The sequence below is a fragment of the Typha angustifolia genome, chromosome 7 (genome assembly GCF_048772165.1).
Source record: "Typha angustifolia cultivar Huaian chromosome 7, ASM4877216v1, whole genome shotgun sequence".
Lineage (NCBI taxonomy): Eukaryota > Viridiplantae > Streptophyta > Magnoliopsida > Poales > Typhaceae > Typha > Typha angustifolia.
Window position 1 is genome coordinate 2,254,979 of NC_133245.1, and position 13,865 is coordinate 2,268,843.

Consider the following 13,865-nt stretch of genomic DNA (forward strand, 5'->3'; position numbering starts at 1 on the left):
ATTCCAACGACGTAACAGCAAACGCATTACTAAGTCCATCCACAGCATGACAGCTGTTTCAGCAAACAAGCAAAAGAGTCGACAGGTGACGTGGTTGATCCGTTCCGTTGAGGCAGTTGTGGATTCCATCTGAGACTACGACGTTGGACACTAATGACACTTGACATTGTCTTTGATTAAATTATAATTGAAATAAACAGTATTTATCTTTTGTCTCCATGATTTAAAGAAGAGCTTAAGTAACATCTCAAAATGATAGAAGGCATAGTAGTAAAATTATTCTAGTAAAACATTGTGCATGGAATCTTCGCCTCGGATGCCATAGCTAATAATATATCAGTGCAAAAGAACAAAGAAAAGAAGCGTCCTTCTTTCCTTTTTTTTATCTCTAGACTTGGCTCACCCTTTCCTGTGCCTTTAAAGCAATGCACTTAAAAGAAAAGGTATTATTCTGACACTGATCGTTCTTATCCAGAAACCACCCCTCAAAGATTCATAAATCCTGCCGGAGTTAATTTGTCGTCCGAGTTTTGAGGGTCGGAAAGATAAAAATAAAAGTTTGAGGGCTTAAATGTTAAAACTTCATTAATTCATTTTTAATAATCAATCCCGGGGCCACCCACTAAAATGTGACCCAGAGGGATTGAGGGAAAGGGAACCAAACGCTTAACGCTTTCGAGTTTCGCCTTCGAGTTCGATCCATAGCTGCTTCCAATTATTAAGAGAAATGTAATAAAATTCCCAAAAAACCTATCATCCCTCTCTCAGCTCTCTCGAGGTGTCACTGCTACGGTGCTACCTCTTCTCCTTACCCAGATCTGCCCTATTCTCTCCCAATTCTAACCAATGCGGAGCGAGATCAAGCTTCTTCTCATCTAGATTCCTTCAAATGGACCCCTCGTCGATTGTCTCGGAGATGTTTTCGCAGCTCCCGGCGGTCCGGTCGCCGCCTGGTGGGCCCCGGCAGTCGGTGGATGAGTCTACGGTGACGGAGCAGAGTGCCGGAAGCCGTGGGAGGAGGAGGCGAAGGGACTCGACTTCCGAGGACGAGTCTTCGAAGATTGCGTCGACCAGCGGCGGCAATGACTTGGTATGGGTGATTTTGGAACTTACTTTGCTTTGTTTCTTGGTGTTTTGTGTGTTCTGGAAGCGTGGAGATGGTCATGAGTAGTTGGGTTGCTGTGATCTGTGAGTAGTTTGCTTAAATTGTGGTAGAAGACTCATGGGAGGATTTTTTTTTTTTTTTGTTGGGGGATGGGTGGGTGGTATTACTATGAGCTACTAAAGCAATATTAGATTTTCTTTTTCTTGGATTGTTAGAAGCGGCGATTATTGTGAACAAAAAAAAATTCTTTTTGTGCTTTGATTGCTTGATCTTTACTGAGCAGTGCTAGATTGCTTGCTCGTTTGTTACTACTGACCTAGAGAGTGATAATTTTCACATAATCTTGTTCGCTTTGAGAAAGCTGAGCATCTATTCTTAGTTGAGATACCATTAACGATTAATAATGTGATTCTGTTCTAGAATCTAATACCTTATCGCTAGTTGTCCCAATCATTAGTATGTGGAAGCCTATGTAATGATATAGATCCACACTACTGGTGTTGGAACCATAGGCATTGCTTGGATATCAAGTGAGTTTGAAGTGATTCAATTGAAAGGTGACATCTTCTGTGGTAACAGCGCATATAAGCCTATAGTTTCTTTGAGTTCACAAGAGTGAAAACCTCACAATTCACAGAGATCCAATGTGGCTTTTAGAGACGTTGGCATCATTACTAATTCTGAGCATGAAAAGTGGCACAGAGTCTTCTGATGGTAATTTTTTCATCGTCATGCAATTGGAATTTAAGGTCTTTTAATCCATATCCTTCAAGCACTGTTCCTGAAAAATAATAAAGGCAAAGTTCATATAGGATACTTGGGAGGTCTCCAATATGCCCAATTGCCTCTTAAGCTTATTCAGAATTATTATGGCTGTACACCATGTCTGGAATGTTGAATAATCATCATTAATTTTTGTACATTTATCTTATTAGAGATAATAAGATCTCAATATTGTTGTATAGCAGAAGATCATGTCTATTTCAGTAGATATGACTCGTGAGCCTTCTCAATCGGCTTTAAAATGTTTAATGGAAGCATGAACCCATTAGAGAGAAACGGGAGCTTGGTAGAAGGTTCAAGGCCCGTGCTCTTCTTCAGATTGGCTATTCTTCTTTACTTCGGAGCTCTAAGTTTGGCCTTAAGCCCGCAAAAGAAGTATAAATATATTTTTCATGTCCTACCTTATGCTATACTATATTTCATGTAAGTTGGGATGATTTCTTAACAGAAGCAATTTATTTCATTTTTTTTTGGGTCTATGCAACAAAACTGACTGCTTGACAGGAACTTTTTCAATTCAGAAGACGAGATCAAATGCCTTAGATGTTTGTAGTATCCAGATAAATTTAGATATGAGAGATTTGAGATTTCGTTTTTCTAGTTTATTCATTTGGTATGCTTCATATTTTGGTTGAAATTGGTATTTTGCAGACTGATTCCGAAATGAAACGTCTCAAGGGCATGAAATCTACTGGTGAGAATGGGGATTTGAAAGCTGAGGATGAAGCTAATAGGGAAGTTGCTAATGTGCTTATGGATCAAAATCCTCAAGTACCTGAGCCGCTCAAGCAAGACTACATCCATGTGAGAGCAAGAAGAGGTCAAGCCACTGACAGTCATAGTCTTGCAGAAAGAGTAAGTTTTCCTAATTGTTCAAGATCGTAAGATTGATTGGTTTCCTGTTTGCTTGATTTCTATGTTGTTTGTAGTGTAACTGATTTAGAGAAGGCGATCCCGTCACCCTTCAATTGTACTAGAATGGATGTCCCAAACATATAATAACATTACAGTGTGTATAAGCAAAAGTTGGTCATAGCACGAGCAGCATAGATGTTCTGTTATTTATAGGTATCATGTATCAAAACTTGAACTGTCTTACTGGCCAGAATCTCGTTATGATGCAGGCAAGAAGAGAAAAAATAAGTGAGCGAATGAAGATTCTCCAAGATCTTGTCCCAGGATGCAACAAGGTACATTAACACTGTTGTAATTCCACTTTGTTTTCCTTTATATTCTTTTGGATATCATGTTGGTTGGTCTAAAGAAGGTATTTCTAGGTCATTAATTCAATTCAATTCAATTGCTTATTCTAAAATTTACCTATGCTCAAGAGATGTTCTCTCAAGTGTGTTTGCTGCTTTAAGCAGATTATTGGCAAAGCATCAATCCTTGATGAGATAATAAATTACATTCAGGCTTTACAATGTCAAGTTGAGGTACTTTCCAACATTCAACACTCTTTGACCTTGCCTACCTCCCTTTATATTTCTAGAAATTTATCTATAGTTACTTGATCATGCAGTTCTTATCGATGAAGCTTGAAGCAGTCAATTCCCGCATGAACACTGGCATCGAAGAGTTCCCGCGTAAAGATGTATGTTTAACTTTGGAAGTAATATAAGCGCAATTATATTTTGCTTTTTATTACAAGCAAATTCTTCTTCAGAAAATTAGGTTATCTCTAATAATTTGGAGAACAAGTTAAATGCAGCATGTGCATACATGACAGAATAATTCTTCCACCAATAAATTCTAATCCTACTTGATCACCTTTGATCAGCTATGGATTAATGTCTAGTTTTCTTCATATTTATTCATCCCACATACTTGTGCTTCATTTGATTCCTTTGCGACCTTTTACTGGAATAATAATAATACAGTCCTGTGAGTCGTTTACTCTTATTATCTTGTAAGTGATATATTAACTGGGTTGAAACAAATGCAACTATATGAAAAATCCACAATTCAGGTCAATTACCAGATTTCTGGCTGCTAGTTATGACTTTGTCTTGTCTTCCACTTCAACATCAGTTGATGCATGATGGTCTATCTGCTGAGTTGAAATATGTACTTAGATTCTATCTGAAGTCCCACTTACAGCACAGCTGCCCTTAAATTTTCTTCCTTGATGTGCATTGATAATAACCTGCATCCTGTGCATTCAGACAGACAGAGGCATATGTCCTACTTGCTTATCTGTGTTTGTGTGCACATGTCCTACTTGGTTGTAGAATGTCACATTCATAATTGAATTGCCAGAAATCCCTGCAATGGCGAAACTCTATTGATGAATGTAAAATTGCTGTAATTCCTTTGATGATCTTGCTTCCTGTCTTGCAGTTTGGCACTGAGAAATATGATAATGCTTCCGGTTTGGCATTCAACCTACAGGCCTCAAGGGAATATGAGCAGGGCTCAGCACCAGAATGGCTTCACATGCAGGTTGGCGGCGCTTTTCAGAGAGTGACATAACAGCATGAGAATCCCCATCTGTGGGCAGTAATCATATGTAATAGGATAAATCCAGTCTACGGTTGTAGATTTTATTTCTAGAACTCGAGTTGTTATGTTCCAACTGCAATTGTATTTCTACTTTGGAGCTTTTCCATTCATAATCTAATGAAATAGCTGAGAAGTCTCCATCTTTTACTTCCTGTTGTGAAGAAGACCATTTTCCTTCTCATGTCACTCTGTGTGACTACAACAGTTTATGGTAATAGCAAAGATGAAGAGTATCGAAGATACCATGATTTTTTACTCTTGACTATCTGTGCTTATTTCCTGGAATCAGATTGTTATATATTATTGTATTATGTTTTCTACTACCACTATTCTTTTCTTACCTTCTGTTTGATTATTAGATATCATGTAAAGAGCCCTTTGGACCTTGAAGAAGAAAAGTATTTATTTCATACATTCACACTTAAAACTTCCATTATGTTATATATATCCATCTAAAAGACAAGACCCAGAGAGGTACCAAAGTTTTGAATAGAAGGTATAGCTTGCTCGAACAATGAAAAACGATAATTTGGGGTTGACTAGAAGTTATTCGCCCCATTTGATCGCACTTCCTCGATCAAGTGGAGTCTATTCGTGGATAAACTTCCCTTTGACTAAAATACCGTTAATGCCCATTCACGACTAACGACCTCTATTTAGCGGTAAACACTCATCTACCAACATCTCCCCCACCTTTTCCTAATTACCTTATCTATTTATCATTTACATAATCTATCAATTAATTATAAAAAATAAAAAAATTATATTAGTTCTTTGTTGAGATTTAAAATTTTAAATTCTATATTTTCTATTGTAATTTGATCATCGGTTTATGATCTAGATTCAACAATATACTAATTTTGTATGTATATTATCAATCAACCGCTCACTTATACTAAAAAGCATATTTAAAAAATATGATGGACATAAAAAATGACTAATATATATTATGAGTCATGACAATAATAATTAGAAATTGATCCCATCTCATTTGCTTTCCATTAGGCTTATAGTATGCTTCTCTTTCTTATTCAATATACACTTATTTTTTTTTAAATAATAATAATAATAATACACAAATCTTGTCAGAGGAATATGTAGATAGCTCTGTACAAGATATATTGCAAGCTGCTTTAAAGAGAACTCGAAGCACTTTCCTCTTAGTTGCCTGACCCTTTTACTTGGCTATCAAGCACCCCTCCAGAATATCGTGGCGAACACGACGTTGCCTAATTTGATTCTATATTTCCACGTTGGTCAACGGAAGGAAGCTGCTCATTTATTTCATTTGCCACTAGATATTTAGTTATTAATTTAAGCCTCTCTAGTCTCATAAAACGATGTAGCTCATCTTAGAATCAATCGCACAGCGAAAGTAAGAACTAAAAGAAGAGAGAGGAGGAAACTAATGGAGAGGTGGGCAGGCTTTGGCTCTGCCATAGCGAGCTTCATGTTCCTATTCGCCATGGTGAAGCAATACTTCCCATACCAACTGCAAGCCTACTTCAGCACTTACACCACGAAGATCGTCTCCTTCGTCTACCCCTACATCCAGATCACCATCCCGGAGTACAGGGAGCGGATGAAGAGAAGCGACGCCTTCTCCGCCGTCGAGGCCTACCTCAGCTCGTCCTGCTCGCAGCGCGCGCGCAAGCTCAAGGCCGACATCGGGAAAGACAGCAGCTCGATGCTCGTCACCATGGACGACAACGAGGAGGTCGTCGACGAGTTCAGAGGCGCCAAGATATGGTGGTATTCGTCCAAGAAGACCACCAAGACTAATACCATCTCGTGGTATCCTGGCGGAGATGAACGCAGGTGTGTGTGTGTGTGTGTGTGTGTGTGTGTACATATGTATATAAAATCCATGAATCTCTTGCTCTAATATATAATTTAAAATTGAATTTAACTATCATCCTAAATAATTGTTCTTGGTTTCACGAATTTGTCGCAGGCTATACCGGTTGACCTTCCACAAGAGTCAGAGGGACCTGATCATTAACTCCTACCTCGGCCACGTCCTCGAGGAGGGCCGCGCCGTCCGGGTCAAGAACCGGCAGCGGAAACTCTTCACCAACAATTCCAGCCGCGACTGGGACGGCTCCAAGAAGTCCACGTGGAGCCACGTCGTCTTCGAGCACCCCTCCACCTTCGACACCCTCGCCATGCACCCCGACAGGAAGAAGGACCTCATCGACGACCTCACCGAATTTCGCAACAGCAAGGACTACTACGCCAAGATCGGCAAGGCCTGGAAGCGCGGATACCTCCTCTTCGGTCCCCCCGGCACTGGAAAATCCACCATGGTCGCCGCCATCGCCAACTTCCTCGACTACGACGTCTACGATTTAGAACTCACCGCCGTCGAGAACAACACCGAGCTGAGGAAGCTCTTCATCAATACGACCGGCAAGTCCATCATCGTCATCGAGGACATCGATTGCTCGCTCGACCTGACCGGCAAAAGAAAGAGCAAGAAGAAGACAGACTCAGACGAAGACGCCGAGGAGAAGAAGAAATTACCGCCAGGGATGGATGACAAGGAGGAGAACTCCAAGGTGACCCTCTCCGGGCTGCTCAACTTCATCGACGGTCTATGGTCGGCATGCGGCGGCGAGAGGATCATAATGTTCACCACCAACCACATAGAGAAGTTGGACCCCGCACTCATCCGAAGAGGGAGGATGGATAAGCACATAGAGATGTCGTACTGTGGATTTGAAGCGTTCAAGGTGTTGGCTAAGAACTATTTGGACGTTGAAGACCACCACTTGTTTGATGCCATTAAGACACTACTGGAAGAGGTGAGCATCACACCAGCAGACGTGGCTGAGAACTTGATGCCCAAGTCAGTGGAAGAGAGAAAGAACCCGAATATTTGTTTTGGAAATTTGATTAAGGCTTTGAAATTGGCTAAGGCGGCGGCGGCGGCTAAGGTGGAGGCTAGTAGCAAGGAAGAGAGTAGTTGTGGTGTGGATGACGGCCCATAAATTAAGTATAATAATTTGACGCCCATAAGAAATGGACGATGGTGGAATTTTTGACATTGTTAAGTTTTTAACTATATATATCTTGTTGAACGTATGTTCCAACTATGTGGATACGTAGATGTCGCCATTTTTCAAACGTAGTTAGATTTTTCATTTTATCCTATTATTATTATTATATTCAAATTAAAATTGTTATCTTTTTTTATCAATTTTGTGATGATACTTTAGTAATTAAATAAAAAAAAACATTATAGAATAAAGGGTGACATTATAAATAACTCAAAGAAGACAAAATCGCTGAAATATAAAGGTAAGATCTGACAATATAGCATACCAAGTAAAGAAATAGAAATGTCAAGATGTGTCAGTATTTCTGATATCAACTATAGATTCACGATCGTTAATGAACATAAAGATCGACGGGGATTGACGGAATGATTTCCAACTTTAAGCAGTACAAGTGAAAAATTCTTGCTCTCCTTGTCGATAGAGCCAAGGATAAAATTATATCGAACTCAGATGAGCCTGAGGTTAAATACAATAATGTTACAACAGAACAGTTGATGCAGTCCAGTAAAAACAATCCATCAGTAAACTAACATCAGAGCGATGAACAAGAAGCTCACTTTATACCATATGATCTCTATGTTTAGCTGTCAAGAGCACCTAGTGCTTTCATGTCCTCCAAGAAGGCTGAATATGAGTCGTCAATACTCTGCACCTTCCCTGCTGACGATGTAGACACAGTCTCAGATTTGCCAACGACCATGGGAGCTGAAGGCTTAGACACCAAGGTCGTCGTGGAAAGTTGTGGCTTTGGCTTTCCTTTTGGGATAGCAGTTTCTCTCCTAACACGTACTGATGCAGGGACCTGTTCAAATAAGCTAATGATAAGCACTAATATAAGAACAGTTATAAGGTGAGATACAAATGCTACTTAAAGGGCTTTCCACACAAACAGCCATAATTGTAATTTGCTAGAAACTGACATCAATTTAATAATTTCATCTAGGTTTGGAAACAAAGATGTCAAGATAAGAGTTTTAACTAGCGGAAAAAATGAACTTCGTCATAGCAGTCATGTCTTATCTATAGAAGGATATAGTAACATCCTACTGATTGCACCATAAACCAAACAGAAATATAGTGTCAATTTGCCCAAATATCAAAGAACATACCATAGCTGTTAGTTCGGGAGTATGCTGCGCCAGTGGCCTCTTCACAACTGTCGATGCAGCTGATTTGACATATGATGGCTTTTGAGGTAAGGGTGGCCTGAGGGAAGCAAAATCATCATCCTGAGGGATAGGAAGTCCTGGCACAATTGGAGGCCTAGGAATTGGTGGCGGACCAGGAAGCACAGCAAAAGGTGGCCGAGGAACTTGAGGTGGAGCAATTCCTGGGGGAGGGGGAGGAGGAGGTCTGGCAGGAACTCCAGGGATCATCATTGATGGTCTCATATCAGGTGGAGGAGGGGGGAAACGGGCAATTCCAGTATGTAAAATATCAGGTTGCAGAGGGTGGACCAAGGGAGGTCTATGGGACATTGGTGGTGGGTGTGCTGGCGGTGGTGGTAGCAATTGTGTCATTTTAGCAATTTCATTTGCTGAAGCACTGTTTATAGTAGAATAAGGTTGCCGATCTGTTGGTTTTGGTGGCAATCCAGGGGGTGGTGGAGGTGGAGGGAGTGCAAATGTAGCCTGTGAAAGAAAGAAACCTTGTTAAATAGAATTTTTCCAAAGGATTATTATATTTGAAAAGATCATAAGCATAATGCGAAAAGTATCTCAAGTTCAGGAAAAAAATACATTCTCTTTTCCAGCTTCCAATAGCAGTAATCATGTTAAGCTGTAAACTACTAAATTAGATGCATATGGTGAAACAGGAAATGGCTCATTGAATATAACCTTAGCATGGCAGATATGGAGGGAAGAAATATGTAATAAGCAATCATAAGAATCCACCTGAGGTAGTAGTCAGTATGGAGAGGGTAATCAAAATCATTAATAAAAGAAACTTTTTATCAGCATTGAATATGATGAGGTTGAAACCTCAAAGCAGATAGTAAACAAAGTACTTTCAAAACAAGCATGACAAGTTTGAACAAGAGTAATACAGATATTTCTACTTAAACAACTTGGAGTAATACCTGATCAGAGTCTTTCAGATTTAGGCCCTCTGAAGCAGCACTTTTGCTATTATCAAGTTCCTTTACATTTGTGCTCGGTGGAGGCAACTGAGAGGACTGCTGTACTGGTGGGGGTGGAGGAGGTGGTCTTGACATATGCATTGCAACTTGTTCTTGGGGCGGTGGACCGGGAGGTGGTGGAGGCGGCGGTGGCAGCTCTGAGGCTTTTGAATCTGTAGTACTTTTCGGTGGGGCTGGTGGTATCGGAGGTAAAGGTATAGAGGAAGGAATGGCCGAATCATCAATAGAAGCAAGGTCAGCAGAGGCTGGCAGGGGAGGTGGTGGTGGAGGGGGTGGTGGAACAGACTGTCCTGCCTCATCAGATTCCGACATTGATGATGATGCTCCAGCACTTGAGGAAGCGGGTAAAGGTATCCTGGGACCTACAGAATATCAGCTAAGAGAAGTTAGATATATAGTCTCTTACAAGTTAGAACAAATTAAAGACAAAGCAGAAAACAAGGTGACCTATAGATGATTTGTACATGGGAGGTTTCCCAGGAGGTGGAGCCCCTGTTGGGTTCAGTGTAGGATGGTAGTAGACAGAGTCCTGCATCATAAAGCTGGTCACTCACAAATAACATGTAGCAACTATAGGATTTTATTTAAGAAACATACCTCTGGCTTTGGATGTTTAACTCTATCATCTTCCTCTGCAGTGGACAGTCTTCGAGGGGGACCCAGGTGGCTAGTAATGAAAAATGCATACAAAGGGAAAAGACAAATTAGAAAATAAAGACTATCACATTATATACAACAGTCAGTTAATGTGAAAAATCTCACCTGAACATAACTGGTTCCTCACCTTTTTCGCGCATTTTCTCTTCATATTCCTGTGCCAAATTAAAGTTAAATATTGAAATGAACATATTTCAGCAATCAAGAAATTCTTATCAAGTTCCACAAAATCCTCATACTACAATAATGATATGAAACTATTGTATAATTACTATTACAGCAAAGTGCAATCCTAATTCAACCAACACTGGTGACCCACCAAACTCCCATTTGTGACAGCAAAATAACCAAACCAGCATTTTCAGTCCTTCCTTCACAACTCTACAGGGAAATGATCTCAAATGGATCAAGCTGCTCAAAAGAGCTTGAGCTTAGCTTGGTATAGAACTTGATCAAGTTCGGCCTGAAACTAGATGAGCTCATCTTGATCCTGATGTAAGTCTTGAGGTCAGATAGTGACCTGATCCATTTCAGGCATTGAGATATGATGCAGAACACTGTAAGATCTGTTGCCTAACAAAAAGATGATCTAATGCTCCAGACTCAACACTGAACTAAAAAAACAATAAGTATTCTAACTTCTAAACCCAAAAGTAGCTTAGTCCCATGTGGGTGCTTGAACCTTCAGGCAGAGAACAATAAGAGGGTCCCCCAACAAAATACCTCTGTCACAAAGTTAAGTATGTAGGTTAATTTTGTAACATCCACACACACAAAACAAAAACAAAAAAAATGAGCGCACACGTGACCGGCACGTGCGCTTAACTTAAGGGTGCTCCAGTATTTCACGATGAAGGAATGTAAAAGTTGCCCAAGAATAAGCAAAGAAAACAAAATTGTAACAACAAGAAATCTTAAAAGAAAATTAAGAAAAAGAATACCTTTCTTTTCTTCATAACTAGGTTTAATGTGTCCTCAAGCTGCCTCTTCTTATGCTTCCTTGCCTTATCAAGAGCGCCATCAGCCTCTACACAACTCATTCACAAATATCAGTATAAGTATACCTATACATACCTAGAAGTCGAAGACTAACTTTGAAAACAGAAAATTCAAGAAGAAAAGCAAAATTGGAGCACCACAAGACCACCCGAAACAAAGGTTAAACAATGTATTAATCGAGAATTAAGGTGCAAAACATAAAGATGAATTACTCTAGGACATCTTTATTAGACAATTGAGTTGACCAAAAACTTAAGTTGTTATGTTCACTTCAACAATTTAAGTTTTTAGGTTATGCACACACAATACATGTCATGTCTTAACATTCTTTTGCCCAAACCTAAGAGTATAACGACAAGTACTGCAAGAGCAATGAATAAGGAAGACACTATCCACAGGTCCAGTTAGATTTGTGTATTAATTAATTTAATTCCTCTTTACTAAACTTATAAGAGATGGTATGTCGACACTCATGAAAGAAAGTGAAAAAAGTCCTTAGTTATACTGATTCATTATGCATATAAAACTATGTTATCTGGAAAAAAAATATGATAGTTGAAGGCAGATTTCACTTACTCATTCTTTCCAGCTTCTCAATTTGATCCTTAATAGCTTCAGGATCTTTTTTCAAGATACCAACCTCTCTTACCTTCTTTCTTTCTTTCTTGTTCTGTTGACATTAGAAAATAACAATAATAACCATGATCAGATGATACTATCAAAAAGGACCAGAATAGGTTGACTAACAAAAAGAAATATCTTAAGTTACCCTCAATTCAACAGTAAGTGTACCATGAGACCAAAAACACTTCCAACTTAAATTTCATGTAATCAAAATAAATGCAATATCAGAATCGTGAAATGATTATGTTATCATAAGAAAATGAAATCTCAGCATAGTAATTTTTCAGAACCTAATGCAGCTGCACGCAAAAACAATTCAAGCATGAAAGTCGGTGAAAGATTTCAAAAAAACTAAAATAGCTGACTTTAAATTATCTAATAAAGATGGTGGAATGCTTTTGGAACACAAGAACTGTGAAATGAAGCAAATGATAAAATGTAAGGGAGCATGTCTCGAGATTTCCTAAAATTCGAAACTTTTCAACCTCAAACCCGAAATTTTTTGCCGCCTTCAAGCATCGCTACTTATTAGGGTAACAGGGGATACAATTCACAATACTACACTCACTAAAATTGCCTAATCTTTGATAAGAACCAAATAACCAAGCACCACGGCATTGTATTCAACGATTGAAACCTACAAGCACACGAATGAAAGAAGGGAACCCCAGGGATTCATCCTCGGGGCCGCTTACTTACCCGCTTAAGCTCCTTCTTGCGGAGCTCCTTCCGGTATGCATCGGTGGGGTTCATCACCTTCCCTCCTTTGGTCGTCTTCATCTGGGCTCTGGACTCCTCCTCCGACGCAGAAGAGATCGATCAAGGAAGAAGAACAAGAACAAGAACACGAAGAAGGACGATAATTACAAAAGCCTTCAATTCTCTTCGACGTTTCCTCTCCGTCTTCGATCGAATTCGCCGGCAAGGGTTCGGGTCTGGGTATTACTCTTAGCGAGCGATCGAATTCGATTTGGTCGAGTGCAGCATCGAAGGGAACTAAAAGCATTAGGGCGGTGTGGTTATTTAAAGGGTTCCTTTGTAGGCTAACGAACAGATTGGACCTTATCGGTTGCTAATACTTTAGGCCCAGGTGGGCCGGCCTACGAACAATTAGGAAAACTTTTACCTTTATATTTCAGCAATTTTGTAATTATCACCCCATTCTTTGAGCTATTTATAATGTCACCCTCCTTTTTATATATAATTTTTTTTTATTTGACTACTACATTATCATGACAAAATTGATGAAAAAAATAACGATCTCAGTTTGAATATAATAATAATAAGATAATGTGAAGTAAATTTAGACCCAACTACAGGTTAAAATATAATTTCTCTTTTAATATTTTTTCCAAAGCAATCTTGGTAATTTTAATTAAAAAATAGGTGAAATTTTAAAAGTCAACCAAAATGGATTAGCGTTAAAAAATATATATATTAATTTTTGGTGTAAAAATAATATAGGAAAATAGCGACATCTACGTGTGCACATTAGTCGGAACATTTGTTTGTTTTTCATTCGAGGACTGAAAGCAAGGAGATCGACTCCTCGTGTTCTAACTTTTTTTCTTCTAGTGACTAGCTTTTCCTATTTCCTTCTTGCCATGGTGGAAGGTGAGGGCCCCCTTGTTGGGGCTCCTCCCCTAAGCCCTTCGAAGCCGACCCCCTCAACTGAAGTGTTGTCCTCGCCTTCTAGTGAGCCTTTTCCTAGAGATTGAGATGCTTTAAAGCAGCGTTCCTAGAGCTCGATCGTGAGAGGAAAAGTCTCTAGATGCCTAAGGATAGGGCTGATCTCAGATGAACAATTGGCTAGACTTGCGCAGGCATCCACAGACTCTCTTGAAATCAATCCAAATGTGTTGGAGGAGTCGATCAGAGTGGAAGACAGCCCTCTATGGTAAGTTCCTTGGTAAGTCTCCCCCACTCCACATAGTTAAATTGGAACTTATGAGGCAATGGAAATAATCTAGACCGGTTTTAATTGTAGAAACTGAGG

General features: G+C 39.5%; 3 protein-coding genes across 3 annotated transcripts; 2 read left to right on the plus strand and 1 right to left on the minus strand.

Moving 5' to 3' along the window:
- Window positions 1-649: 649 nt before the first annotated feature.
- LOC140763017 (transcription factor BHLH089-like) lies at window positions 650-4,713 on the plus strand. The gene is made up of 6 exons (XM_073101041.1): window positions 650-1,090; window positions 2,540-2,743; window positions 3,013-3,078; window positions 3,256-3,324; window positions 3,411-3,482; window positions 4,229-4,713. The coding sequence occupies exons 1-6, from the start codon at window positions 890-892 to the stop codon at window positions 4,358-4,360; spliced, it is 744 nt and encodes a 247-aa protein (XP_072957142.1). The 5' UTR covers window positions 650-889; the 3' UTR covers window positions 4,361-4,713.
- Window positions 4,714-5,725: 1,012 nt separating this feature from the next.
- LOC140762450 (AAA-ATPase ASD, mitochondrial-like) lies at window positions 5,726-7,473 on the plus strand. The gene is made up of 2 exons (XM_073100259.1): window positions 5,726-6,208; window positions 6,345-7,473. Exons 1-2 carry the CDS (start codon window positions 5,799-5,801, stop codon window positions 7,378-7,380), a joined length of 1,446 nt encoding a protein of 481 aa, XP_072956360.1. The 5' UTR covers window positions 5,726-5,798; the 3' UTR covers window positions 7,381-7,473.
- A 307-nt stretch (window positions 7,474-7,780) lies between these two features.
- LOC140762449 (protein EARLY FLOWERING 5-like) lies at window positions 7,781-12,859 on the minus strand. Its single transcript, XM_073100258.1, has 9 exons — window positions 12,569-12,859; window positions 11,822-11,915; window positions 11,188-11,273; window positions 10,352-10,401; window positions 10,187-10,256; window positions 10,037-10,118; window positions 9,530-9,951; window positions 8,559-9,080; window positions 7,781-8,251 (listed from the first exon to the last, which is right to left on the minus strand). The coding sequence occupies exons 1-9, from the start codon at window positions 12,647-12,649 to the stop codon at window positions 8,030-8,032; spliced, it is 1,629 nt and encodes a 542-aa protein (XP_072956359.1). The 5' UTR covers window positions 12,650-12,859; the 3' UTR covers window positions 7,781-8,029.
- Between the last annotated feature and the right edge of the window lie 1,006 nt (window positions 12,860-13,865).

Excerpts from the sequence above, each read along its gene's own strand:
- LOC140762449 (XM_073100258.1), bottom strand. The coding sequence starts at position 12,649 with ATGAAGACGACCAAAGGAGGGAAGGTGATGAACCCCACCGATGCATAC. Across the intron at positions 11,916-12,568 it reads GCAAGAAGGAGCTTAAGCGG|AACAAGAAAGAAAGAAAGAA; the intron begins GTAAGTAAGCGG and ends TAATGTCAACAG. Across the intron at positions 8,252-8,558 it reads CTCCCGAACTAACAGCTATG|GTCCCTGCATCAGTACGTGT; the intron begins GTATGTTCTTTG and ends TTATTTGAACAG.
- LOC140762450 (XM_073100259.1), top strand. The coding sequence starts at position 5,799 with ATGGAGAGGTGGGCAGGCTTTGGCTCTGCCATAGCGAGCTTCATGTTC. Across the intron at positions 6,209-6,344 it reads CCTGGCGGAGATGAACGCAG|GCTATACCGGTTGACCTTCC; the intron begins GTGTGTGTGTGT and ends AATTTGTCGCAG.
- LOC140763017 (XM_073101041.1), top strand. The coding sequence starts at position 890 with ATGGACCCCTCGTCGATTGTCTCGGAGATGTTTTCGCAGCTCCCGGCG. Across the intron at positions 1,091-2,539 it reads CCAGCGGCGGCAATGACTTG|ACTGATTCCGAAATGAAACG; the intron begins GTATGGGTGATT and ends GGTATTTTGCAG. Across the intron at positions 3,079-3,255 it reads TTGTCCCAGGATGCAACAAG|ATTATTGGCAAAGCATCAAT; the intron begins GTACATTAACAC and ends TGCTTTAAGCAG.